Genomic DNA, 27,791 nt, shown 5'->3' on the forward strand with positions numbered 1-27,791 from the left:
GCAACGTGAAGACAGGTGGGATGAGGAAGGCCAGTGAGGCTGTCCCTGCAGGGACCAGATCCCAGTCCTCTTTCCCCAAGACCCCCTCACACCTGTGCTGCTGGGCCTGGGGAGCCAGGGCGCTGTGCCCCATTCCAGGAGCCTCAGCTCTGTGGTCTGGGACCTACACCAAACCCCAAGGTGTGTGACGTGTCTTACACCTCAGCAGCCACCCCAGGTGACCTGAGTCTGGCCCTGCTTCTGGGTGCTCCTCAGAGCTCTTAACTGGGTCAGCAGAGAAGGGCCCGCTTTCCTGTGAGTGGCCGCCAGGGGGAGCAGAGGGCCCAGCCAGGCCTGCCGACTGTGGTCCCTGAGAGGCCCTTTCCTCCAGGGCTCCCCCACCTCCACCCCAACACTCCCCTCAACCCCTGGCACGGCTCAGCTTCTTGTGGCTACCTTTGTGAGGTCTGCCCTGGCCCCTCTTCTGCCCAGGCCACCCCTTGTCTTCCCCTTCTCCCTGGTGGGAGGGCAGCACTGTCCTGGCTGGTCTGGGGCTCCCTGTGCAGAGGGCACCCAGCCCAGACACCCAGCAGGGTTCCAGGAGTCTGATCAGAGCCCCACTTGGCCTGGGTCATGACCCCTCACAGGTCTTTCCACCTGTCCAGCTCGGCCCCGGAGCATCACTGGACAGGCCAGGGCAGCCTGAGGGGCTGCACAGTGAGGGCTTCAGGGCTCTGAGCACCTGCCCCGCCCATTGCTCCTCCTGCGACCCCCATTCCCTTTCTAAGCTGGAGCAGAAGGCCCTGGGCCTTCGAGAGCCCAGGGCAGCCTCTGGAAGTTAACTGGCCACAGAGGCAGCACCCACTTGGGGCTGAACAAGCCCCACAGATTGCCCAGGCTATGTCCCTCATGTCCACACCACCACTGTTCCAGAGACCCTGGGAGCCCAGATGCCCTGCCTTGGAGCCCCCTGCCTCCCGAGACTGGGCTCCAGCTCCACAGGCTGAGTCCCTCTGACCAACCAGAGGATGGAGGCAGCCTTGCCAGTTCCCCAGGGGCCTGGGGGGAGGAAAGTGGAGCCAGTACAGCTGCCCACCCCCAGGCCTTTGCTGAATGTGGGCAAGTGACCAGCACAGGTTCTTGGGGCCTACGGAGGGACATGGCAAGAGAACATCCACCCTAGGTCATCCACACCCACCAGCACCCAGCCTTTCAGACACTGTTCCTGGCACTCATGGCCTCCAGGGCCTCAGCCCAGACCACAGAGCTGGTCCTGGTGTGGGCCCGTGGCCTCCTGAAGCTGAGCCTGGGCGGGGCCGCCCCAGTACCCCAGGAGCACTGTCCCTTGCAGAGGGGCTTGGAGTGGCCCCTAACACCTCAGCTGGCTCCTGTGCCAGCCAGATTCTCAGCAGGAAGAGTGGACAGACGTCCTTAGGACCCTGCTAGCTCCCCAGCTTCTCCAGGGAGGGGCAGTCCTGGAAGCGTGTGCTCAGAACTTCTCTGGGGGCCTCAGTCCCGGGTCCCCGGCAGAGCCAGCGTCTGCCCCCGAGAGGACAAGCAGGGCTTGGGTGAGGGGGCAGGCTACAGGGTAGTTGGGGTTGTGGCCCTGGCCCTGGGCAAAGTCCAGGCAAACTATCCATGGACAGGGGTAAGGGAACAGGAACACTGGGTATGTGGCCAGAGAGGGAGTGAGCCAGGAGCCCACGTGGGCAAGCACGGATGTGTTTATTGGAGCTATGTTCAGGAGTTTACAAGCGTATAAAACGTCCTGTACAGAGCAGGGTTTGTGCAGAGCCAGCCAGCAGTCTGTGGGGACAGCCATGCTCTGGTCACCCTGGGCGCCTGACAAGCACACCAGGCCTGGCACAGCAGGACCGGGCAGACGCGTGCCTGCACACGCCACACGGCTGAGTCTGGGAACAGTGGGGACACGGCACCATTTTCATATTGTAGAAGCTTTTGTCTCTAAAAAATTTAAATATCCCTCTATATGTACGTAAATCTTAAAAGGTCATGGAACCTTTACCTGGTCCTGGGACAGGGGTTCCTTCCTCCCAGGGAGGAGGGGCGGGGGCTAAAGGGCACAGCTACACCAGGGACAGGCGGGCAGCCTCCCATCCTGAGGAAACACTGGCCTGCCAAGGCCCGGACTGCAGTGGGGGTTTGCCGGTGGGCACCCGGGCTGGTCAGAATCTGAGCAGAAGGCTGGTGGCGGCAGCACCTAAGGGCTGGTGGGTGGCGCCCTTGGAAGGGGCCAGCACATCCCCACAACCCTCTTGGCCCACAGAGCAGGCACCCTCAGGGGTGCCCCGCTCCTCCTCCGGGGGCCCCTGTGGACCCCGCAGCCTCTGCTGCCGCTCCTGAGCTTGGCGAGCCCGGCTGGCGATGGCGCGCACACGGCTCTGGCTGCGGGAGGAGGAGCGCCGCAGGAAGCCCGGGGCGCCCGCCACCCCCTCCCCAGTGGGGCCCAGGCTGGTAGGCGACGTGATGTCCCCAGCCTGCTGGAACCCCGTGAGCCAGCGCAGCTGCTCCGTCAGGGCATCCGGCCGTGCCCTCCGCCTGGCCGGCCTCTCTCCAGCCAGGCCCAGGCCACAGCTCAGGCTTTCCATGCGGGGAGCGAAGTCGTCCGCAGTCAGGTCCCCGAGGCTCTTAGACTTGGCAGCCACAGTGCAGTCTGGGAGGCCTGCCAGGTGGAGGCGGCGCCAGGGTGGCCCCAGGGCCAGGGGCAGGGGCTGCAGCCCATCCAGCCCCACAGGCAGCTGGCCGGCAGTCCGCAGGTTGGGGTTGGATTTGCTCTTGGTCACAGCAGGTGGGTCCAGGCAGGCAACTGGGGCCAAGCAGGGCCGCAGGGGCAGACGTCCTGCCAGGGTCCCTGGGAGGCTGTCGCAGCCCAGCCCCAGGCCCAGGCCCGGCAGGGCGAGCTCGATGACTGTGTCACTGGATGACAGGCTGGAGGATGAGGACATGCTGCCGCGGTGGCTGCCTGGCTCCAACCGCTGCCATAGCCGGTCCCCGCCAGTGGCGTCCAATGACACGGCGGGGCAGGGCCTGGCCAGGGGCCACTGTCCACCCAGAGACTCCAAGGGCACCTGCCCCTCGCTCTTGGCCCTTCCGGGCACGTGGCCCAGAGCCCGGGGGTGGCCCTTGCCTTCTATATGGCCGCTGGGGGCCCCTTTGCAGGCCCCAGCAGGGCCCCCAGTGCTGCATGCCCACTGCCTGCTTCCCGGGGCTGGCTCAGCACTCGCTTGGCTCCCTGTCTGGAGCTGGAAGGGCCTGGGAGCTTCCAGAGCCACCCTTGAGGGGCTCGCCGAGTGGGCGCCGGGCCCTGCAGAGCACTGGGGCCCTCCAGGGGCATGGCTGGGGGGAGTTGCCCCTGGCAGTAGGGGCCCGGGACCCAGGGCTGGCTCCTCGGCAATGGTTTCCAGGCTGCACAGCGAGGAGACCGACCTCTGCATGGAGAAGGGGCGGGGCTCTGTGGGGGAGAGGGAGAGGCCTGTGTTGGGGGTGGCCCGGAGCTGCATGCCCACAGGATGCCCACACTCAGGCCCTTCCACGTGCATACAGCTGCCCCCCCCTCCCTCCAGCCCACCCTCTGGTTCTACTGCTGCTGGGGAAGGAACTGGGTTCTATGCCCATAGTCAGGGGCCTCCCAAGGCCAGGGCAGCAGGGCACACTGGGGCCGGGCCCTGTTACCTGGCACTCAGCTGCTCTCAGTTCCTAACTAGGGAGGCAGCGTGGGGACAGAAAGGAGAACAGGGTGGTCAGCAGGTGTGGGGCTGGCCATGGACACAGGAGGGGAGGTTGGGCACATGCAGGAGGGAGGCTCAGCTACTAGCACACCCTCCCCAGGTTGGGTCCGCTCCCTGTGACCAGGGGCCACAAACAGGTCTGTCATGACCACCCCTGAGGGCAGGGGCAAGGGGAAGGTCCAAAGCAGAGCTGCTCACACGTGTCCCCATCCCCGGGGCTGAGGGTCACCTGCAATCTTCTCCCCTCATATTTTGCAAGCTGAAGCCCTGGTGTCAAGGCTCCGAGCCCCTTCCAGGAGCCCAGGCCAGTCTTCCCAGAGGACTGCAGTGCAGGCCAGGGCTGGGGAGAGGCAGGAGAAAGGCCTGGAAACTGCCCCCGGGTCCTGGCAGTCAGGCCAAGGAGGGAGGCTGGACCTGGCACTGGAGCTAGTCTCCAGAGGCCGTGCTTGGGCCTCCAGGTCTCGGCAAGCAGGGCCCAGCTCAGACTCCCCAGTCCCCACCCTGGGGTCACTTCCCAACCTCAGAGGTGTCAGGCCCACAGGGCACATCGTAGGCACACAGGGAGCTGGGGGCAGCGGGGCCCATGGGACCAGCTGATGGAGCACAGAGAGCACACGAAGGCCACAGTTCTGGACATGGAAGCACAGCGGGACGCTGGCCAGGCCATGCGGGACGGGGCGGGGCCAGCACGGGGATGCTGCCGAGGAGCATCCGGTCTTACCGGTGGAGAACACGGGGGATTTACTTCTAATCTCCTCCAGCTTTTGAATGAACAAGGCGTTCATCTCCCTCTGCAGGGCCCCAGCCTGCCTGCGGGCACCCTCGGGACAGCGGGTGGCCCCCTCGGGGCTGCCCGGGCTGCTGGAGTCCGAGGACACGGAGCCGCTGCCGCCCGGCCCAGGCTGCCGGGCCCTGGAGCCCTTGGGGGCCCCTCTGCTTCTCCCAGGGGCAGCGTGGGGAGCCCCCAGCGAGTCCTCCCAGGCACGGGGCTGCTGGCTGATGGCCGAGTGCCCACCCTCTGGCCCCGGGCTGGGCAGCCGCCCCCTGCGCAGGCCCTCGGTATCCTCACCGGCACAGGAGCCCACCACACACTTCATGCAGGTGGCAGCCATCCCGGCAGGCCCGGGGCCTGCGGGCACCCGCGGGGGCCGCTCCTGCTCTGGACTCCTCTCTGCCGGCGCCTTACCTCGGGGGCTGCGGCTGCCTGGCTCCTCCCAGGTTGGGGCCTCCGGGGTGGGGCCAGGGCTGGAAGGTGCCACATTGCCAGCCTCCCCCTCAGAGCCCGTGTCCTGCAGGCCCAGGACCAGCTCTGGGAAGGTCTTGTGGCCTGGCTTCTGACTCTTGGTCGGGGCACTGGCTGTGCGCCGCAGGAGCCGCTGGCTAACGGAGGGCCGGGGCAGGGGCCGCCCAGCAGCATGACTGTCCAGGGAGCCGGGCTTTGGGCCTCGGAGGAACAGGCCTTTTAGGCCCAGAGCCTGCTTGACCTGCAAGAGAAGGAGACACATAGGGGAGAGCCGGACACTGGGGGCTGGAGACTGCCCAGCCCCGTCCAGCTGAGCTCCACAGGGTGCAGCCCGAGGGACCAGCTCGTTTTGGGGCATCACTCGGGGCCGAGCCTAAGGAGGAGGATCTCAAGGGCATCTCTACCAGGGTCAGCAGTGGCTGCATCTGTGGCCTCAACCCAGCCTGCACAGGGTGGAGTGAGTGGGCGCTGGCGGAGGGGCGCTGGCAGGTCTCAGGGCAAGTGTCCCAGGAAGGGCTGGAGGGTCTCCTAAGCAGAGACCTGGGCTCCAGCCTTGTGCCCACTGCACATTGCACCCTTCCAGCCCTTGGCCCCCAGCTCTGAGGGCAGGCTGGCACAGGGCTGGTGCAGAGAGTACAGCGGAGTGAGAACCCAATGGAGCAGCCCCAGTCCCGTTCACCCACCCCAAGCATTGTGGCCGAGGCAGCAAGCACAGCCAGGTGCAGCCCCGTGCTCTCGCCCAGTCCCCTGCCCGGCCCACTGCCTGGAGGTGCTGCCTCTTCCAGGAGGCCTTTCCGGGATCCTACCAGGCCATGCTTCCAGCCTTAGCCTGCTCTCTGGTCACGGGGCCTCAGGAGCAGGGCCCACACTCGTTTGGTGCCCCCTGAACCAATGCTGGCCCAGGGCCTTCCCGGGTAGCCGAGCCCAGGAAGTTCCTGCAAGGCCTCTCCCCGTAGCCTCCCTGCCTGGGGAGGGCAGCCAGGGTCCCCAGGACCAGCCAGCAAGTGTCTCAGTCAACACCAGAGAGGCCGACTGGGTCCTTGCATGCAGAGACCCTGCAAACAGTCACGGTGCCCACGACACAGGGCACTTCAGGGTGGAGGTGTTAGTGGCCAGCACTTGAATCAGCTGCCTGATTCAAGATCCCAAATCCAGAGCAATTTGGTCAGAGTTGGCGAGAAAGTCATTTAGAGGAAGGTCCAGAATTCAAGCTCAGAGCTCCTGGTCCCTGGGGCCTCTCCCCTCCTCCCCGCCCCCAGCACGGGGCATCGAGGCACGGAGAGATCACAGGGGCATGCAGGCAGTTGGGGGGGGGGTGTGGGGGGAGGTCGGTGCACACAGAAGGAGGGGGAGGGAAGAGCACAGGCACCAGGAGGGCCAGCAGCTAGAGGACCTAGGGAGGGGCAGGAAGAGATGGGCCGGACCTTGGGGCAGACACACGGGAGGCCTGGCTGAAGTCCTGGACCTACCTCGTAAATGCTGCTCTGTGCCTGAGGATGGCCCAGGGGACCCAGAACCACATCCCAACCCACATCACATGAGCTGACAGTCTGCAAAATGCTATCAGGAATCACAGATGCTAACGGGGTGGCCTGAGCATGCAGGTGGGGGCGGGCAGGCCACCCTGCCCCCGCGCTGGGGTACCTTCGAGCTCCTAACAGAGCTGTGCTTCTAAAAGTAGACTTTGGACACACAGAAGCCCACTGCAAGACCAAAGAGACAGAATGAGGCCGTGAGACACCGACAGCAGGCGTGCAGCGAGGAGACGGAGACACAGGACAGACAGGGCGACCAGGGGTGCACGACGGAGCTGCGAGGCCTGCGGGGCCCCCGCCAGCACCCGGGGCCGAGGAGCAAGGCAGGAGAGAGACGGTCAGTGCTGGGAGACGCTCGGACCCCCGTGTGTGCCTGACAGACCACCTCCTACAGCCCCGCTGGGCCCCGGACACAGAACCGGGGACCCCTGGGCTCTGCACACTGGGGAAGTGGGAGCAGACCCTCTCCTGGGGTAAATGTGCTGGGGTGAGGGGAAGACAGGGGGCAAAGCCAGGCAGACGTCTTCAAGGACGGACAGAGAACCAGGGGCCCCAAGCAGTAGAGGGGGACTCAGGGGAGACAGGAGGGACCAGGGGTGCCTGGGAAGGACCATGTGTGTCTCAGAGGTAGGGCTGGCGGAGGTGCATCGGGAGCCCCGTCAACCCCTTCCTGGATGCAGACACAGGCCCATCAAGATATCCACCAGGGACAGGGATGGAGGGGGTAGGGTGGGGCTGGTATGCCCCTTACAAGTGACCTTGTAGGTGGCACTCACCTTACCACTGATGTCACTGACGGCCACATGGACAAAGATAGAGGCCTCTTCCATCCCCTCCAGGTACACGTGCCGATAGCCTGAAACAGCAGGGGGCATGCTCACCCCAGCCTCACACTCTACTTAAAGGTCCCAAGGCCCTGATTACAACCCACAAGCCGGGTCCTGGGGACTCTGCTTCTTTCAGGAAGCCTCCCAGGACTGCCTCAGCTGCAAGGATCTTTTCCTCCTCTGGGAGCTGAGGTTAGAGCTCCCCTCCCCCATCCAGCCACACAGTGCTGTGGCCTTGAACTCTCCTCCTCAGCGCTCTCGGTGTCCCCAGGCCCAGGCTAGGCAGGAGCCAACTCGCTCCCTCCTAGAGGCCTCTGCTGGCCCTCAGGGGACTCACAATAGGGGCACTGGCCCCAGGCTCTGCCCTCCCCCACCCTCACTGCCCCCCTGCGCACCTGGCATCATGCTGCTGAAGGCCAGCGTCCTTTGGCCGATGAAGTCACGCCCAATGGGGTCGTGGTCCCAGACGAGGAATCGCACTAGCGCTATCTCGGGCATGTGCACCGTGAATACCAGGGTCTCCTCCCACATGGGGTTGAATCCTGGAGGCCACCAGGAGGAGGTGTCTGTCACCTCTGTCCCATCCCCACCTCTCAGGCAGGCTGTCCCCATCACAGCTCCAACCCAGAGGCCACCTGGGCCCACACCCTCCCCCAGCAGCTTCTCCTGGGCTGGCTGCTGGCACAGAGAAGCAATGCTGGAAGGCCAGGTGGCTGTCACTGGGCTCCCCACCGAAGGGCAGCCTGGGCAGTTATGTGAGTTACAGGCTGCAGCCCTTGACCTTCCTTACCTGGTCAGACCAGCATCACCAGCACAGGAGCTGTGATGGGGCCTAGGGGCAAAGACTGGCCTCTGGGTGCCCACACCCCTCCTGCACCCCCACCCCACCCACATGCTCACCGTTGTCATCCACCACTCGGGTCTGCTCCTTGTTACAGTCCACCGGGAGCCCGATGACCTCCACCTCCACGAAGGGGTCGATGATCTGGTACACAGGGCAGAGTAGCACCGTGGGCCAGGCCGACAGCCAGGCCCTCCCACCTGCCCAGGCCCTCCTGCCTACCTCCCCTCTGTCCCCCAGCATCGAGTCCCGTGGCTTGGGCAGCTGCTGACCACTGATGATCCGCAGCACCAGCTGCTTCTTGAGCTGCCCAGGCAGGGGATCCTCAGAGTTAGGGTTGAAGATGCCTGTGGGGGGCCAGGGTAAGAGGATCAGCAGGCAGGGTGAGCCCTCCACCGGCTCTCTGGGGCAGCCCCAAGGCACCCACTCCCACCTCTCCCCAGTCAACCGGACGGAGTCCCAGGTGCAGGAGGGGGAGGGGAGGCAGCGCTCCAGTGCAGGGGTGCCGAGGGGCCGGTCACCTCTGTGACCACCCCGTGATGGACGCCCAGCTCGTTTCCTCCATGGGTGAACCACAAGGGCTCAGTGTGGATGCGAGGCCACACTGCCTCTGGATGGGTGACTGGGTGCCCGGTGATAGGGTCCAGGATGACAGCAGGAAAAGATCCACAGGTTACTTTCAGCACACACAGGAGAAGCCGAGGGTCTGAGAAGGAGCAGCCAGTGCCCAGCCAACCTCGCTCCAGGGCGCCTCACCCGGGGACCCTCATGTAGGGGCAAGCTGGGGAGGGGCTCCAGATCCCAGCAGGGTGGGGGTTCCGGGGCTGTGTCCTTACCCTGGCACATGCACTGAGGCTTGAGCACGTAGCCACAGCTGCCGTTGGTGCTGAACTTGGCCCGGTTCAGCTGCAGCATCCGCCCCTCTGACTGGTAGTTCAGGGCGACTGCCAGGAAGGACGCAGGGTCAGTGCGGGGTGCACGCGTCCCACCTCTGCACTGCCAGTGAGCCCAAGTCTGCTAGGGTCACACTGGGCACAACCAGGGCCCTGCGATCCGGCAGGACTTTCCTAGAGCCTGCACAGCGGCCCCTGCACAGGGGCAGAGCTTGGCCAGACTGGGTCTTTTGCCACCTTACCCTGGGGTCCTAAGGCCCCCACCCCCGCGACCCCTACCAGTGCCATCCTAGTGAGTGTGACTGGATACCTTCAAGACTCTCCCAGGTCAGGGGCAAGAGAGCTAAGCGGAGCAACTGTGGAGTACCCGGCCACATCTCCCTCGCTGCCCAGCCTCCTCTGCCGCCCCAGGGTCCAGGCACCCACCCATCTGGCAGCCGGCGTTCCAGAAGGGCTGCGGGTTGTAGTTGCTGGAGTCCACGCGGTAGGAGGAGGGGTAGATACGTGAGAGCTGGTGCTGGTTGAAGCGTAAGTACTGCGCCGGCTTCTGCTGCAAGATCTGCTGAGCCTTGGTCTCGCTGAAGGAGGACACCTGCCAGCTGGACACCACTGTGGGCCGAACAGGTACCTTCAGGGCACCGGGTCTGGGAGCACCCCCACTGGACTCCTTCCCAATGACCCGGCCCCTCCGTGGCACCGCCCACCTCCAGGCCCCCGCCCCTCCCGGGCCCCTCAATGACCCCACCCCCTCCACGGCCCCGCCCCAATGGCCGCGTCCCGGAGGGACCCCAGGGCCTTGCCCTCATCCCAATGGCCCCCGCCCCTCCCAGAGCCCCACCTGTAGCGACCCCTCACCCTCCATCTCCACGTCGTGGGTGCCCACAGACTTGGTGTACTTGACCAGGTCTGAGAGGGCCCGAGACAGCTTCATAGTCTTCTTCTGCCTAGCGGCCCTGCAGGAGGGGGTTGTTGGGGTCAGGACCTGGGTCGCACTCCTCCCCTTGAAGCTCTGGCGAGCGTCCATCAGGCGCCCACTGTGCCTGCGTATTCCAGGGCTCAGGTCATACATGGATGCACTGAGAGGTGACGCTGGGGGCGGGGGCAGGTGCTGAACCCCTGCAAGAGCACCAACCCTGAACAATCCTAAGGAAAGGAGCACAGGGAGCTGCCGGCCCTGCACCCTGGGGTCGCTGCCTTGGGCCTCCATGCTGCCTCTGAGCCTGCGCATCTGATGCCTGCTTTTGCCAGAACAACAGCCTCAGCACATTCGACGTAGCCATCTCTTCAAGGGCCAAGGATGGAGGTGGGCACTGACCCCCGGCTCTGGCTGCCTTGGGAGTCCAGGTCCTCGTCCCCCTCCTCCACACTGGCCGCCTTCTTCAGCTTGCTGCTCTTTTTCTGTGCAGAAGGAGGGCAGAGTCAAGATGGGTGGAGCCTCAGGCTTGGGGAAGGAAGGACCTGCTGACCTGGGGTCCTGGCGCCCACGCTGCAGCTGGGCCTGCCCCTCCTCTGCAGTGCCCTGCTCAACCCAGGCCCTGGAGGACCTGAGCTCTGGGTATTGGCCACTGTTGACCAAGGGAGAGCCATCGAGACACCTGCTCCATCCAGCCCTGACCAAGACTCCACACCTGGCACCTGTAGCCCAAGAAGGCAGCCAGGAATCCCAGGGACCCTCAGGGCTGGAGAAGCCCCCACCCCACCTCTGGCTGGGGGACATAGGGGCAGGCTCCCTGCCTGGGAGCCGGGCAGACCTTGCGCTTGGAGAAGCTGCCCACGAGGAGTCGGCTGTTCCGACGGCTGGTTCCAGCCTCCTCCCCGATCTCCACGTCCTCCTCGAACTGGAAGCAGAGACAGATAGGGGGCCGAGTGAGCCCAGCCTCAGACCAGGCCGAGGGGCATGGGCAGGCAGCTCCTCCCAGTGGCTCCTTCCTGGAACAGGAGAAGCTGAGAGGGGCCTGGAGGAAGAGGGTAGCTGGGCCTTGGGCTGGCTGCTGCCCCAGGCCCTCAGGAGGCACAGTCCCCACCCACATAGGGTACACAGAGGCGGTTGCCAGAAGCAGGGGCCTGGATGAATCAGCTCCCCACAATGTCCCACTCCAAACTCACTAAGTGCCCAGTTCTTCTCCATGGATGGTGATTGCATAATGAATACCATCAGTGTGTCTGGAATATTCCGTGGAGTGCCTGCTTATGTAATCCTCGTTCGAGGATCCCAAGTTCAGGAGCCCTGACCTGCTTCTCACAGCTGCAGAGGTGTTACCTCTTTAGACAGTCCCCAGGGCTGTGGCCGTCCACTTCTTGCACTTGGGGCTGCAGCGAGTCTCCTGAAGCCACAGGACCAAGCCTCCTCAGCACCATTTACAGAACACGTATGAGCAGCTCCCCTCCCGGTCCCTGCCCCCTTCACCGGGGGGGCCCAGCCCTGGCAACATTGTGTCCTGTCCACCTCTGTCCTCTGTCATTGAAGCCCAAAGCTGTCATCCATGAAAGTGAAAGGCATTCTGTCATGTCTGACTCTTTGCAACAATATGGACTATACAGTCCATGGAATTCTCCAGGCCAGAATACCGGAGTGGGTAGCCATTCCCTTCTCCAGGGGATCTTCCCAACCCAGGGATCAAACCCAGGTCTCCTGCATTGCGGGTGGATTCTTTACCTGCTGAGACATCTAGGGAAGCCCATGCTGAAGCTCAGTTACACTCCTGGAGTGGCTGGAAGCTTGTGCCTGTGTCCCTGAGGCCACTCACTGCAGCCACCACCAGCTGCCCCCCCAGCCCCTTCCACAGATGCCCCCACAACTCTCCCAGCTTTGTTCAGGGTGTGCCTACCACACCACGGCAGGAGCTGGTTTTGCAGCAACATTCCCTGTCAGGGAGGGGTTTCAGCAAGACGTACACACTCTACGTATGAGCTTGTACACACACCCCTGGGGGCGCCCCTGCACATGCTCCCCCCTCAGTCCGCTGGCCTCACCAAGCAGATGAGTGGAGCTCTTCAGGTCTGGATTCTGGTCACCAGGCAGGAAGCCTGGAGCTAGAGCAAGGGATAGGAGGCCCTCAAGCCCAGCAAAAAGGGGACACAGACAGCCACAGGCCCATCCCCCTGGATGCCTTCTCTGCTCACGTGCTAGAGAGGGGGCACCTGGCAGCTCCCGGGAGTCACCCCCCAACCAACTCCGCTGCTCTCTTGACCCCAGTCCCCTCCTCCACCTTCCAGGGAGTCCTGTCTCCCACCGGTTGGTAGGCTACATGGAGGGGCACTGGTGCAAAGCCCAAGCCACAGACCCTGGGTAACGGAGGCTCTCAGGAAACCCATGAACTGGCAGAGGCATGGGAATCTGTGTTCACGGTGTTTGCAGCCCTCAAGGCTGACATGCTTCTTGGCTCGTTAACCCTCGCCTGAAACCCCGTGGTCACCCAGCACAGCAGTCCCCCTGAATCTAGGTACAGAGCAGAGAGGTGCAGGCTAGCCCAGCATCCTGAAGAAGTGCTGCAGCCAGGGCCAGAATCCCCTGTCACCACCCCCTCCCCTGGCACCCCAGCTTGGCAGGGAGACAGCACCCCTCTCCATCCTTGGCGGTGGGGGATGTGGGCAGCAGGGCCACATCAGCCCCTCCCACCAGCACACAGAGCCAGATGTGTCTTGTCTTGCAAAATGGGGTCTGCAGGACCACCTGGCACCCTCATAGCCCTAGGCCAGCCACCCTGCCCATCACAGCCCCCATGGAGATCCCCCCAGGCCACTCTGCTGATGTGACCCTCCTCCAGTGTCGGCCAGTCCCTCCAGACGGCCCCACAGCCGCTGGTCCTGGCCAGCCCAGCCTGGCCCCCAGGCTTTACGTCTGCCCTGACAGACCCCACACTGTTCTCCCTGTGAAGGTACTTCCCAGAGCTCAGCCACACTTCCCTTTGAGGCTGGGGGCCTCCAGGCAGAGGGCAGCTGGACAGCTGCTAGGACTCACCGGGCTCTGAGCTCCTCCCAATCACCACCAGACCCCCGAGGCCGTGCCCAAGTCCTCTTCTAGGAGGGGCTGGAAGTGCCTAGGGGGCTGCCATCCACTCCTGCCCACAGGTGGGGAGGGTGGGGGCTAGAGGAGCTGCCCACAGACCTCTACGGACAAACCATCATCCATACCAGTGGGGCGGCCCCACTGTGGCCATCCGCCTTGTGACACTGACGGCTGCAGGTCTCTAGAGGTGAGACTCGGAAGAGCCAGGTGTGAGCTCCTGGAGGAGCCAGGGTGGGTATATGCCCCAGGGGCAGTGTGTGCGCATGGGTGTGTGTGTGCGGGTATGAGTGTGCAGGTGGATGTAGGGGTGTGTGTGTGGGTGTGCAGAGACCTGACGTGCCAGCTGCAGGCAACCCCCCTCATGGCCTCAGGGCTCTCACCTTTTTGGCCTCTGCCTTGTGCCCAAGTTTGCCAGGTGGGGGCAGCGTGGACACGGTGAAGTCACTGGGGTCCTCACAGTCCCGAATCTTGGACTCCTTCATTAGGGAATCCAGTTTCCTCTTGGCAATGTTTTCCACACGTTTGCGGTTGGTGGAGGCCTGCGAGAGGCAGCCAATCACTGGCCTCCGTCCCTCGCCTCCGGCGGCAGTGTGGACAGCATGCGGGGTCTCGGCAGGGCCAGTGCCACCCCCCCTCTCCTCTCACACTTAGCACTGACCACAGGCTCACTCCTGCATCACGGTGCTGGTCCTCACCCCTCCTGCTCCCCCTGGGGTGCACAGTAGGTGTGCAGTTTGTCCTGGGGCCCCAGACAGTGCCAGCAGGCCCAGGCCAGTCTGATTCCAATGCCCGCCTCCTTCAGCTGCACCACGCTGCCGTGGGACCCACAGACGAGTCACGGGCACCTAGCTGCCACTATGCGCTCAGGGCAGCTCAAGATCAGGAACTGACCACCAGCCACCTTGTGTCTGGAGGGTATGAATGGGGGCGGGGAGCAGCCCCAGTGTGGCAGGGTATCTGGGCACCCCAACACCCAGGGTACAGTGGGTGCAAGGGGGCCAGTGCAGATGTAGGGTTTACCGTTGCCTCGGGCCAGGCAGGGAAATGCACAGGCCCACCCAGAGCGGGAAGAATCCACTGCCTCGGGGCTTTCTAAAACAATTAGCCAGAAGGGCCAAGAGCTCTGCACAATTGCTTTCTCATCCGATGGCCCCTCAGGGAGAAATAATACCTCAGCAGTGCCCAGAAAAGGGAGGATGCTAATTAGAGGACCCCTCACCTCCCCGTGGCCACCTCCCCATGGCCCACTCCTCTGCTGCTTGAGGCTGGTGCTGACTCCTCAGCCTCTCAGCACTGCCCCAGTCTCACGATGCTGGGAAAAGAGGTGATAGTCGCTCACTGGGAACTCAGGGTTTGTATCCTGTGGGGGGGTGGCTGGGCAGGGGGGACCCCTGTGGCCCAGGCCGACTGCATGCCCAGCAACCTGGCAGCTGCGCAACTTACCCTGAAGCTGCCCCATGCCCCTCTGTCCCTGCTGCCTCCATCCCACAATCAGGCCATGAGCTGGCCCTTCAGGGCTGTGGCTTCCCCATCTGGGAAGAAGGTCCCCCCTCCTCACTCACATCCCCGTTGAGGAGCTTGCAGTCCTCATCGATCTCATCTGCGCTGTCCTCATCAGACACCTCGCCCTCCTCAGCATCCTCGCTGATGTTGGCTGGGAGCTTCTTGCCCTGGGGGAGCAGGTAGGCCATGAGAGGGGCCCTGCGGGAAGTGCTAGGAGGCCAGTTCCCACAGGAGCAGCAGGTAAGGCGGGGAGCCTTTCCCAAGCTTGCTTGTGGCTCTCAGGCCAGGGGCAGGGCCAGCCCTGCAGCAGCATCACCGGAAGGACATGCCCTGGTGTGCATGCTGAGGGCCCCAGGTTGATGGACTTCCCTGGGGAGATGGAGGCCAGGGCAGGGGCAGGTCTTGTCCTGACCCCTCAAATCTATCACAGATGGTGTGGAACCCCAGCTAGTCTGAAGCAGGGCCCTGTCCTGCCCTGACCCTACGTCAGAAGTCGGAGGTCAGAGGCTCAGCAGGATGCAGGTGCTGGGAAGGGCAGGCAGGGTCTCACCTTCACCAGGATCTTGCCCTTGAGCACCTGGGGAGAGGGCAGCGTGGTGGCATCTTCGCTGCTCACTGATGACAGGTCCAGCTTGTCCCCAAGAATGTCGGTCAGATACTGGGCCATCTTCTTCTGCTGGACGACACTGCAGTGGTTCTCGATGGACAGGATCACTGGGTACCTGTGGCCCCAAGATGGAAGGAGCAGGATGAGGCTGGGGGAAGGCCAGGTCCCACCACGTAGGACCACAGGTCACCTGCAACATTGCATGAGGAGGGGGGCTCTTCACAGGAGCCCAGGAGAGATGTGTCTGCCAGCCACTCTAGGAGGGTGAGGACTTTTCCCTGTGGCCGAGCGGTTAAAAATCCACCTGCCAATGCAGAGGATATGGGTTCAATCTCTGGTCTGGGAAGATTCCACACGCCTTGGGGCAACCAAGCCCACAAGCCACAACTACTGAAGCCTGAGTGCCCTGGAGCCTGTCCACTGCAATAAGAGAATCCACTCAGCAGAACCAAAAACAAATAAATTAAAAAAATTTTTTAAAGCAACTGAGTGTGGAGGAATGAACCAGGAGACCTTGAGGGTGGGTAAAGGAGGCATGTACTTCTCCCCATAAGAAAAAAAAATCAAAGGCAATTAGAAACTCCAGGGAAAACAAAAGGAAACATTCAAGCAAGTCATAAAATGGGGTCAAAAAATGATGTAGACTGAACTGAGATGCAATGTGGAGCAATGGACAGACTGTGAGAAAGATTCCCAACCACCAAGATCCTGGAGACACTGTCCAGTGTGTGGCCCTGGGGCCCAGGGTTGGCCCAGTAAGGAGGGAGATACAGCCTGGCACAGCTATGACCTGTGTGGTACAGGTAAGGAGAGCAGTGTGGACATTTTTGTAATAGGCTCTTCAGCTGTTTGATTTATTCTTTTCAGTCATGTGCACAGTTACTTGGATTTTTGTCAAAAGGCAACATAATCCTTTTAGAAAATGTAAGTGACCCCAACCTAGAAGTCACAAACTAGAACAAGAGATGGGGGAATCCTGTGATGCAGGGAGGCAGTATCTGGGACAATGGTGCTTCTCGCCTCAGTTCTCAGGCGAGAACCAAGTGCCTGTAAACATGATGCTGGCATGGGAGGTGTGAGCCCCATCCTGAGACCCCAGCAGGCCCCTGGCTCTTTGGCAGATTCAGGAGACCTGTGTGTCCCAGTCCCACTGCCCAGGATGCCCCCGCACCTGCAGTTCCAGAGGCCAGGCTGTCCTGCAGAGGGCCCCCATGCCCACCTCCTTCTGAGACAGAGCCTGGGCCAGGTCTTCCCAGAGGAACCCCTCTGTTTCTAGTTCTTAAGTCAGTCTCCTTCTCCTCGTCATTCAATTAGCTCTTCCCTCGCCTGCGAACTTCACTGATTTGGGGTAACTAACAGTGTGGGGAGGCAGTCTTCTATTTTCAGAAACTAAACTGGATTTTGTTCAATAGTGTCTATAGCCACAGCTGAGTGACAGCAAAGTGAGTCTGGACACAGAGTAGCTTCTTAAGGACAGTGAGTGCCAGAGCCACTGTGGGAGGCGTCTGACACCTGGTGTCGCCACCGAGTGTGTGGGGGTGGGGTTGCTGACACACACACCCCTCCCAGTCCGTGCTGCTATTGCACCCACCGCCTCTTCCCTCCTCCACCCCTTCCCTGCCTCTCATCCTCAACAAGAAAGCCCGAAACCAGCCTCTCGGCCACTACAACCACTGCGCCCCAGAAAGGATGTGGGGGGAGGGGCAGGAAGAACCCCTTGATTCCTTTCCCCACCTACCCTCCCGGGGCCAGCCCCTCAGTCCCAGTCACTCACTCATTCTTGATGAAGGCGTACTTATTGATGGTTTCAATGACGTCTTTGAAGAGGATCTTGGAGGTCAGCGTGTAGCCATGGTGCACGATGGGCTCCCCATCAGGCCCGTCCCAGCAGTCCACTGCAGGCAGGCAGACCTCAGTGGGTCCCAGGGACTGGACCACCAGGCCCAGGGACCCACAGCCCATGGGCTCTAACTGGAGGCAGTCTTCTTGCTCCACAGTTAACACCAAGAGAGACCTATGCCAGCCCCTGCCAGACACAGGGCTCCTTGGAAAGGGCCCCAGGGCCGAGCGGGGGTGCAGGGCCCCGGAGCCCAGCGCTCACCCTCCACACAGCGGCAGCCGGCCTGCAGGACCCGGGCGTACATGTCCGCCCTCGACTGGGACGTGAGCTGGTCACCCGCGAGGTAGGTGTTGTGAGACGAGGTGATGAAGTAGTGGCTCAGCGGCTGCGTCATATCCTGGTGCACGCGGCGGTGCTCCGGGTTGAAGATGTCGCCGGCAGGGCTCCGTGTGTAGTTGGTGAAGCCTGTGGGGAGCAGCATGGGTGGAGGGGCAGCGAGGGGTTCAGCCCCGTGTGCCAGTCCCGCACTGGGCTCAGCTCGAGACAACCCACCCTCATGGCATGTGGCCCCCTTGGCACCCCACTGGCAGCACAGCTGGGCCAGGGTGGCACCCACTCACCGTCAATGCCCATTGCCCCTTTACTCTTGTTCTCTGGGCAAGGTTCAAACTGCTCGATGATGTCGCGACAGCTCTCAAGGGTCACGCCCGTCATCTAGGCCAGAGCAGGGGCTTGAGACCAAGCTGGCCTCAGGCAGCCCCTCGTCCTCCTCCACCACAGCCAACCTTCCCACCCCACCTCTGACCGCTGCATCGCCCAGGGGCCAACATGGCGGGGCTGAGACTCTGCTCCTCGTAGTGTGCTCCCCCCACTGGGGGGCTCACTGGCCACCCCTAGTGTCACAAGACTTGGGACTCAATGGCCAGCAGAAGATAGAGGGTCCCCTGGCTTTGGAAGAGCTGGCACTGGCTAAGGATCCCTGCCAGGGGGAGGGTCTTTGGCCTCATCAGCTGGGCCATCCCCCACTGACACCATGCTGGGGATCTCAGGGTGGGCTAGCAGGAGTGAGGCCTGGTATGAGAAGGTGCAGGAGGGCCAGGACATTGTCCCATCTTGGAGGAGCGGAGGGGGCTCACCTGGCCCCTCCTGCCATCTGCCCAAGTCCCTCTCAAGAAAGTTGCACACAACAGCCAAGCCCAGGTGGCCCCATGTTAGAGGCTGAGCGATTCTTAGGGCCCCACAGTGCAGCCCCAAGGAACCCCCAGCTCTTGGAGACAGGCCCACCAGTAGGGCTTCCTGGACACCCCCAGGAATCTGGGGCAGGTATGGATAGTGGAGTAGACAGATGGGATCAGAGCTTGGAGCAGCTGCAGACCCAGGAGGCCAAACCACCCAGCTGATTTGGGCCCCAGACTGTAGGGAGAGTTGTGGAAAGCTTAGGGCAAAGGTCAGGGAGAAAGGGGTCACTGCTGCCCTTCCCACACTGGGTCCCATTCCCTTCCTCCACCCCCAGGTATGCCAGCTGTTGGGACAGTTGCCCCTCAGCTTCATGCCAACACTGCCCACAGCCAGCCTGGTACCCACCTCTCCTGCCTGGGCGAACCCCAATGTCCCCATCAGCAAGGCAGGAGGGAGGCCTCAGCAAACCGTGTGATGGCAGTTGGGGGGAGGGGACCCAGGAGCACAGTGCGGGGGCAGCTCCCTGGGTCAGGACACTGGCAAAAGGTCCAAGGTGAACACCACCCAGACCCAGGATGAGTCCACAGCCACTCCTGGTTCCCAATATCCAGCCCCCAGCCCTTCCCAGTGGTGGTCACCCCCAGCCCATCACCATGAGCTGACACTGCACGTGAGGCAGGTGGGATGAGGGCCCTGAGAAGTCCTGGGACCAGGGAGTCTGACCCCAGAAGGGCAAGGCAGCTGGTGCCTGAAGGTTACCCCAAAAGTGGCTCTGCAAGAGTCCCAGGAAGTTACAGGCCTGGACCTTGATCCCCATGGCTTTCTCCCACCAGCCTGGGGGCAGTGCTTATGCGGTCTGTGTCTGAGCACCCCTATTCCCCACTCCCTTGGTGAGTGCTGTCTCCTCAGAGGATGCTGACCTTCCCCTCCCCTTCCACGGACTTCCAGCCTCTGTCCATCAGAGCGGGGAGCACCTGGCCTCCACCCAGACCCCTGAGTTTCTGGACCCTGAGCTTTAGTTAGGCAATGCCTTTTGGAGGGATGGAGCTGCCTGGGGTCTAGGACAGTGGGCAGGCGTACTCGGCTGGCCCCCACAGGCACCCACATGTCTGCTGGACAAATGTTTGAGTGAGTTGGCAATGGGCGCAGAACCCTGGGTGGGTGAGCCCAGGTGGGAAGGCTGGGCCACGGAACCTAGGCCAGGAAATGCTCGACGCTAAAATCGGGGCTGTGGTCAAGCTCTGGACTGGGGCACGGTCAGAGCTGAGCTGTCCTCCTTCCCCACCTGTTTGGTGGCAGGGTGGCCAATGAGAGCCTGGGCCAGTCCAGTATATGGCCTCAAATGCCAGGCTGGTGCCCACTCTTCTCCCACACTGTGGACAGTCTCAAATGCCCTGGGAGGCTGAGGGGAGGCCACCTTGACCAGGAGCCTGGCTCCTGCTGGGGGGCCCTCACCTTCTGCTCCACCTCCAGGAAGCGCAGCAGGTCAGTGGCGTCCAGGTGGTCCTTGTGGTTGCTGTAGGTGAGCATGAGCAGGTAGAGGTCCCGGCGTGTGGACATCATCTTGTAGAAGGCACAGAACTCCTCAAAGCCTAGTGTCCCCTGGTGGTCATCCGTGTCCGCCTCCTATAACGCAATGTCTCTTCATCCCCTCATGTCTCATCCTGGGCCTCGACTGAGAGGGGGCCTTCAAGCCCCCCACTCCTCAGGCAACCCTGAGTCAAGAATCACCTTTCCCCCTCCCAACGTCACTGCCTGTATCACAGGCTCATGGAGGGCTCATCATGCTCCCCAAGCCCTACAGCAGCATCCTTACTCTGCCTCTCCCCCCAAGAAGCCACCACGTGATCCATTAACACAGATCTCACCCTACTTGCTCCTCTCCTAGCCTTCCAAAGTCAACCTGCACCTGAACCCGACAATGTCGCCCCACCTTCAGCCAACAATATCCACCCAGTGCCCATACTGGGCTGTGATCTGTAATCACAGTTGGTCGTCCATCGATCAGAAAGGCACAGGGCCACCAGGCATGCAGAAATCCCCAACTTCAGCCTCTATCAGCATCTCTTCAGCAGAGATGACAGGCCCCTGATCTCAGCCACTGTCCTCACTTTTCTCAGCGAACAGCTCACACAATACCCACAGGAACCCCAGCCCCAGGCAAGCCCACTGGGCTGCTAATGAGACCATAGGCTCCTTCATGAATCCACTAGCTCAGGAAGCATGCACTGAGATGTCAGATTCTGGGGACACCAAGAGTGAAGGCCAGGGGCAGACTCAGAGGACAAGGCACTCAGTAACGAAGTCTAGGCTGCCCAGAGCATGCCAGAGGTGCTACGGGGCAGTCAGGCCCTGAGTGCTGAGGTTGGGTCCTTGGCCTGTCGGCTGGGGTGGGGGTGGGGGTGGGGGTGGGGGTGGGGGTGGGGATGGGGTGGGGGAGGTGACTGCCTGGCAAAAAACAGACACCAGTTTCAGCACCATGGACAGCAGTGCTCGCCAGCCCTGCACGCAGGTCTTTCCTCCTGTGGCCACACCATCTGGGACAGCTGCAAAAAGGCCCCTCTGAATCAGGAGAATCACCCACAAGCCAGGGGGCCACAGCCACACCCAAGTCCCCGAGCCCAGAGAGAGTGGGGCTATCGGGAAGTCTGGCCCTGCCTCTCCTGACCCTGTGGCCTGACACCAAGGTGGGCGCCCAGCTATCCTGTTTCCCTCCAGAACCAGTCACCCAGGTGGGGTGCCCATGCCATGGCTGGAACAGGACCCAGCCCAGAGTCACCTGTGCTGAGGCAAGCAGATGCCAGTGAGGACCCCGTGTTTGCCGTTTGAGGGCGGCCCTGCATCTCAGAGCTGGCAGACACGCCCTGCAAGTTAAGGGCCTCTAGGGGACAGAGCTGGGCTGGGAGCCCTTCCTGGGGCCGAGGCTGGAGCTGGCAGAGATGCCCATATGCTGAGTGTCCACCCACAGGGTCATCTGGCCTCCCTGTGGGCTCTGAGCTGGACAGCATGCCCAAGGCATGACTGAAAACCCTTTGGGATGATGAGGCCCTCTGGACCCAAAGGGATAGCCCCGACCCCTCAGCCCAAGGAATTGCTTCCAACGTGGTCCCACAGCCACTCTCCTCTCCACGAAAGGAAACCACCGTGGCTGAAAGCACACACTGGCTGGAGCCACGCTGCTGAGCCAGGCCTGGAGCCACCCAGGGTGCTCATCATGCAGGAGGCCCAGGGGCCACACCAGCCTCACCCACATTCCACTGTTATTTTAGACGAAATTATGCTCAGACCTCTCTTTACCCACCACACAGATCTATCCTTTGATTAGGGCAGTTCCAGGCAATAGAAACAACATTGAGATTTCTCGACAATAAAATTGATGTTAATTATCAGAGTGGCTCTGCCTGGCTGGAGGTCAGCCCTCTTTCCCTGGATCCCTGAGTGCCCATGTAGAGCCCCATGCAGATGGGCCAGGAGGCCCAGGTGCTCAGGGGACATGGGACAACAGCCACTGGGGGCAGAGCTGCCCAGGGTCTGAGGTCAGCATTCCTGGTGACAGCCCCCATTGGACTCTCAAGATCCTCGCCAGTCCTTTTCTCTTGCTGGTCCATCTCCAGGTCCTTCTCTAAATGGTCTAGACAGTGCCCAGACACCACCTGGCCTGGGGCTGCTCAGGGAGCTCTGCGTGCGACCCTCTTGAGCCCAGAGGGGCCAGGGGTGTGGGCTCCCTGGAGCTCCCAGCGGGGGCATTTTCAAGCCAGGACTTGATCTTAAGGTGCCAGAAGCCTGTGCCCACTCCATGAGGTGCACTCATCTTTCGTCCTGTCTCCGAGGCCGATCTGAGCCCTGTTGCCTGGCCCCTGGCACAGCCTCATGTTCTGGAAGGGACTGCTGATCCCCGAGCTGCTCCCAGAGGCAGAGCAGGCAGAGAATGAGGTGGGAGTACGGCTCTGCAAGCCTGAGCCACCTGCCAGTTCCTCACTGCCCAGGCAGGCTCTGTCCCCACTGGGCCTTCAGGATGGGCCATGTGAGATCCCCAGTCCTCAGCCAGCATCTGAGATCATCCAGCTCACCATGCCCCCCTCCCACCCCTGCTATTTACACAGACCCACACACTCTGAGCTGGCCAGCTCCCCTCACTCCAGCCGAGCATGACCTCCTGCCCATCACAGGAGCCCAGGAGGGAGCTGCCAGGGCTTGCGCCTGGAGGGGCAGCTGGCTGTGTGCGTGCATGTGTGTTTGTGCATGCACATGTGTCTCTCTGTGTGCGTGTGTACATGCATGTGTCGCACATGTGTGTGTCTCTCTCTGTATGTTTGTGTGTGTGCGTGTGCATGTGTGCATGTGTGCTGGGGCATGGCGCCTCATTCAAGCTCACAGAACCCTTTCCCCAGCAGCAGTGAGACAGCGAGTCCTGAATGAGGGCAGGCTTTGCTGGCCCAGCCCCACCCAGAACCAGGACCCGCTGACACCACCCGCCTTCCTCCCCAATCCCAGCAGGGGTTCCGGAAAGAAAGAAACTCATTACAGACAATAAAGGCAGCCGCTCAGCTGAGGATGCATTTTCATAACTGCTAACATCAGTGGCAGCGGACCACAGGGGAGGCAGTGGGTGACCAGTGCTGCTGCCTGCAAGGCAGGGCTTCTGCCCCCCATCGGGGCTGGGGAGTCGTGGGGTAGGGTGGGATGAGGGTACAGGCCCTGTGAGTGGTTTCCTTTTCCGGCCAGGCACCTGCCACGTGCCCAGTCCATCGGCCAGGGGAGGCCCTGGGAGCTGCTGCAGGGAACCGGCACAGCCAGAGGCAACTTGGGGTATCTGACTGACCGCCCCCGCAAAGGTCTAGACCAGCTCCTGCCTTGCTATTTGCTTCAGCTCAGACGGCACTGCCCAGCACCCTCTGCAGCTCGGACAGGGTGGGGCTGCTCCCGACATACACCTGGGTCTGGGCTTACCTTGAACATCTGCTTCACCCTCTGCCTGGGCAGGTTCACGTTCAGCTTGTGCAGCAGCTGCAGAACCTCGCCAATGCTCAGGCTGCCATCCCCATTCTTGTCGGCTTCGTCAAATGTCTGCTTCAGCCACTTTGGGGCCAAGTTAGGGACCAACGTGGGTCCAGCAGGGCCAGCCATACCTCCCCTCCCCTTCCATTCCCGGGCAGGAAGGTGTGAAGGACCCCATCCCAGTGCCCCTTTCCCCAAATACATGAGCCAGCTGGGGTGGGGAGCCCACCGAGGTGGACAGCGAGGGTGCGTCCTGGGGCCCTCCCGCCCGCCACACACAAGGATATTGGTCCCGGGTGCGCTGGCGGCGGGCCAGGCTGTCCTCGTCGCTGATGCCGGCCATGAGGTAGCGCAGGCCCGTGACCCAAGTGCGCGCCTCGTCGCCGCTGGGTGAGACCAGGTCCAGCGACTCCCGGTGGCTGCCATGGTAGATGCTGAAGCAGCAGTTGGGGTCGAAGCTGCCGTCAGGGTAGCGCTGGAAGATCTCAGACTGCCGCCCCTCGCTTACCTCCTGGATGGAGTCGATGGAGACTGCAGAGGCAGAGGAGTGCAGCAGGGTCACAGCCCTCCCCAGGATTTCCCTCCTGTCTGAGGCTAGGGGAGGGGGCATTTCAAGGGGCCCTTGGGGTGTTGCTGTTCTGTCGCTTGGTCGTGTCTGATTCTTTGCAACCCCATGAACTGCAGCACCCCAGGCTTCCTTGTCCTTCACTATCTCCTGGAGTTTGCTCTAACTCATGTCCACTGAGTCAGTGATATCATCCAGCCGTCTCATCCTCTGCTGCCCTCTTCTCCTGCCCTCAATCTTTCCCAGCATCAGGGAAATCTTTCCCACCCCTGGGGAGAAGGAAATATCACAGATATGCTGGGGCTGGTGAGCTTGCCTCTTCCCTCTCCGCTCTGACCCTGGGGTCTGCCCACCTTCCCTCTGGCCATGAAAGAGGTCCATCCTCCCCAAGAGAAGGGCCGCCTTCTCCTGGCCAGCCACCCTGGGTCTGTCCTCTGTGTCTGGAATGAGGAGAACCAGACAAGCCAATTCCATTTGTCAAGCTCCGGCCAGTTGCCTCTCATCCTGGGAAGGCAATTGCTGGCCAGCACGGCCGAGAGCCTGTGGCGATCTCTGTGATAAACTCTAGCGCCAGCAGGTGGGAGCCAGGGACGGTGGGGTCCCGCTTGGCATGCGCCAGATCAGGCTGAAGGAAGAATTTCATTACTGGCCACAGTGCCTGGAGCTCCGTGGAGCCTGTGTTCAGAGACTGAATCCTCAGGAAGAGATGAGCTCAGAGGTCATCCTTAGGGTCTGTTCCTGTGCACCCAGCAGGGTCCTTTCACAGATAACGGGGCACAGGTAGCAGCCCCTCTGGGAGCAGGTGCCCTGAAATTGGCACAGCCAGGGACCCCTAGCATCACACGCTCTGCCTGGCCCCTGTTGCCTCTACACCCAGCGCCCGGTGCCTGCTCCCAGAGGCGGGGTCAGCACCACTCTGGGCATTACCCTGTCTGGTGCAGTAATGGTGGGCCTCCCCAACTTACACTGTGAAGGGTGGCCTCACTCCTCTGTCCTCTGCCCTCACTGCCGCCTCCCCAGGGGCTCCTGTTTCCCCTGCACCCCCTGCCTGGAGGGGGCCTGTCCTGCCTGCTTCTCCATCCAGCTCCCTGTGGCTCACATGTCTTTGGCAAGGAGGCAAGGGTTCAGGGCCCCCAGATTAGGGGATGCTGACAGTCAGGAAATAGCTGCCTCTCACCCCATTCCTCTCTCCCAAGGACCCCTCCAAGGCCAGAGTCAGCTGGTCTCCCCCATCCTAAGCCTGCTGGCCTCAACCTACCACCCCCTCCCCAGAGGGGCCACCATGACCCTATCCACCTCTCCCCTCTATTTGCCATCTGGTGTCCTTCTCGTCACTCAGCATGACATGAAGTTATCCTACCATCAGGTGGTGTCACGACCTCACACCCAAAGACCAGAGTCACGTGGGCTAAATTCCCACGGCAAGCCCAGCGCCGAAACAGCGCCTCCCGATGGAGCGTCGGGGCTGCTGCCTGCACGGCTCATGGTGACTCCACCTCCCCAGGGCCCAGAGCAGTCCCAGCCCCTTCCTCCAAGACACCCTGCTAGGGGGCTCCACAGTGCGTCTCTCCTGGGCCCCATGGTGGCAGCAGCTCCCGTAGCAACCACTGGGCTCAGGCCCTGCCCTGGCACATCTGCATGTCTCCAGCTGCCAGAGCCAGAGGAGGGGCAGCAAAGTCTCCTCTGTCACCTGCAAGGGCTCACGTGTCCCTCCCTGACTACCAGGACCCCCAGCAAGGTCCCTGCACAAATCCTCACAGCTCATTACCCTCCTGACCCATCCAGGCAGCCCTGCAGCCTCCATGCCCCTGCCGGCTGCTCACACCCCAAGCTGCCTGGGCCAGCACTGGGCACCGGGTCCTGTCCTCAGAGTGCCCAGGGGGCCAGACTAAAGGTCTTTTTGCCTCTTAGCCCCTCCCAGCACCCGGCACAGGGCTGGGCATGGGTGCCACCCAGTCTCCACGGAGCCCCAGAGGATCTACTGGGTGGACAGCAGGCCGGGGCCCTCCCTCCCTGACTGCATCCAGAGGCCACTGCTGCTCTCCAAGGCCAGCTGAGCCCATGTTTCAGGCCTGGGGACTTTCAGGGTTCAGGGTCTTGCTGCCCCTCCCACGGCCCGGTGGCTGCTCTGGGAGGGTCTCCTGCCCCAGGACTGTCCCACTCATTCTTGGCCTTCTCATTCTTGCATGAGGAGGGTCTCCTGTCACCCCCCCCGGGACCAGCCAACTCACTCTTGGCCTTCTCATTCTTGCGTGAGGGCCGCCAGCGGATGCAGGAGCGATGCTCGTCCAGGAAGTAGAAGCGGACCAGGCCCTTGGAGCTGCCCCGGAGCTTCAGCATCTGCGTCCCCGCCTGCATGGCACTCATACATCGTTCCACTGGAGGCCCACCGAGCCGCCACACAGACAGACCGACACAGACGGACAGACAGAGTACCGGTGAGTGCTGCAGCAGCCCCTTGATCACTGCAGCCTCAGGTGCACCCCCAAGTGCTCACGGGGTGCAGAGGCCACCCCCAACCCATCAGGGCACCAAACTCAGACCCCTTCAGGGCTGCCTGTGACCCCAGGTGCTGGCCCAGGTCACAGATTCAATCTGGGACCCTGCTCAGTAGCCAGAGTCCACACAGAGTTCGGACCAGCTCTGCCCAGCCAGGTCCATGAAGCCGAGGGTGCACCCAAGAGCACAGGTCCCAGGAGGTACTGAGTCCTCACCTTCCTCACAGGACCTAACTGCCTCCCCCTCAACCCTCCTTCCTCCATCCATTCAGCCTCTGTCTGCAGCCCAAACATCTCCCATGTCCCAGGGGAGGGGATACTGGCTAGGACAGTGGCCCCAGGGCTGGAGAGGTACCGGGCTCCTGAAGTCCTGGGGAGAGGACCATCCCAGCCCTCCTTGGGCCCTTCACAGCTGCTTACAGAAGGCCCAGAACCAGGAGGTGCCCTCTGGGGAAGCACCAAGTCATTAACCCACAAGGTCCCCTGATGAGGGACCCTCAGGTGGTGTGGAGACCTGTGGCAGTGCCAGCCCCCAAGGACCAAGCAGTGGGAACTTCTCAGAGGAAGCCAACCTCTGTTCTTGAGCTGCAGGCATGGTAGACTGCGGGGGGAGGGGGCGGGGGGGGGGAGGAGCAGGGGCACCCAGTGGGGATGGGTGCAGAAGGCAGTGGGCTCCGCTGAGACACCAGGAGGTGAGGGGATGGTGTGGCCACGGGGACATAGTAGCAGGTGAAGGGAGGAGGCTGGGGGTGAGGACAGGGACGGTCCAGGGGCCTAGAACAACTGGGCCAGGCCCCACTCCCCCAGCTGGACAGAGACCTGGTGGAACGGACCAACCTGGATTGGGCTCTCCACAGGCCAGCCCCACTGGGACAGACTCTACTGTCCCATCCCCCGCCCTGAGTCTCACCACAATCAAGGGCACCCACTCTGTCAGCCTCTTAGGGCCAACGTGTCTGAACAGCATGCTGGCCTCGCCCCACTGGGGCTGAAGGTGCCACTGACCCCAAAGTACCAGGGACCCCCTTAGAGAGTGTCCAGCCAGCACATCCACCAGGACCATGCCCTCGGCCCCTCCTTGCCCCTGACTCCCCCACCCCTTCCTTCCCCACTGCCTGCCTGGGGTTCAGCCTCCAGACCCCAAGGTGGGGGGCTCAGAGAGGCAGACCGGGGGATGCTGTCAGAGCCCCAAGACCCTCAGAGGGAAACCGAGGGGTTGGGAGGTTACAGGTTTGGATGGGGGGTGGTGGGAGCTCCCAAGCTTTTCACACTCCGAGGAGCGGCCCCACCCTCCTAACTCCAGTGACCCTGGTGCTGGGCAGGGCTCGGGCAGGGCTCTGGCAGGGAGGAGCAGACCAGTCCCCGCCCCAGACGACCAACCAGACAGGCCAGCCCCCTTACCTAGTGGGCCAAGCTGCCACTGCGGGGACACAGCCACGCTCCCGCCGACCCAGAGGAGGGCCTCCGCCAGGCAGGCCACGGTTCCCTTGGTCCGGCTGGGGGTAAGCGGCCAGGGGACAGACAT

General features: G+C 62.4%; 1 protein-coding gene across 1 annotated transcript; it reads right to left on the bottom strand.

The window, feature by feature from the left end:
* Positions 1-1,675: 1,675 nt before the first annotated feature.
* Positions 1,676-27,791, bottom strand: PLCH2 (phospholipase C eta 2). Its single transcript, XM_069544429.1, has 22 exons — positions 27,668-27,791; positions 26,000-26,146; positions 23,481-23,734; positions 23,156-23,284; positions 19,661-19,831; positions 17,647-17,740; positions 17,288-17,491; positions 16,961-17,081; positions 15,130-15,301; positions 14,639-14,746; positions 13,457-13,615; positions 10,819-10,896; positions 10,383-10,465; positions 9,923-10,020; positions 9,494-9,676; positions 9,011-9,118; positions 8,397-8,521; positions 8,234-8,318; positions 7,729-7,875; positions 7,283-7,362; positions 4,915-5,212; positions 1,676-3,451 (listed from the first exon to the last, which is right to left on the bottom strand). The coding sequence occupies exons 1-22, from the start codon at positions 27,789-27,791 to the stop codon at positions 2,166-2,168; spliced, it is 4,254 nt and encodes a 1,417-aa protein (XP_069400530.1). The 3' UTR covers positions 1,676-2,165.

Source organism: Ovis canadensis, chromosome 12 (assembly GCF_042477335.2).
Source record: "Ovis canadensis isolate MfBH-ARS-UI-01 breed Bighorn chromosome 12, ARS-UI_OviCan_v2, whole genome shotgun sequence".
In the NCBI taxonomy this organism is placed as follows: Eukaryota; Metazoa; Chordata; class Mammalia; order Artiodactyla; family Bovidae; genus Ovis; species Ovis canadensis.

Bases quoted from the DNA above. Each gene is read 5' to 3' on its own strand.
- PLCH2 (XM_069544429.1), bottom strand. From the start codon at position 27,791: ATGTCTGTCCCCTGGCCGCTTACCCCCAGCCGGACCAAGGGAACCGTG. The intron at 17,741-19,660 runs GTGAGGGCCCCC...GCTCTGGCCTAG, and splicing joins TCCTGGAGGTGGAGCAGAAG to ATGACGGGCGTGACCCTTGA. The intron at 10,466-10,818 runs GTCTGCCCGGCT...CCTTCTGCACAG, and splicing joins GCAGCTTCTCCAAGCGCAAG to AAAAAGAGCAGCAAGCTGAA.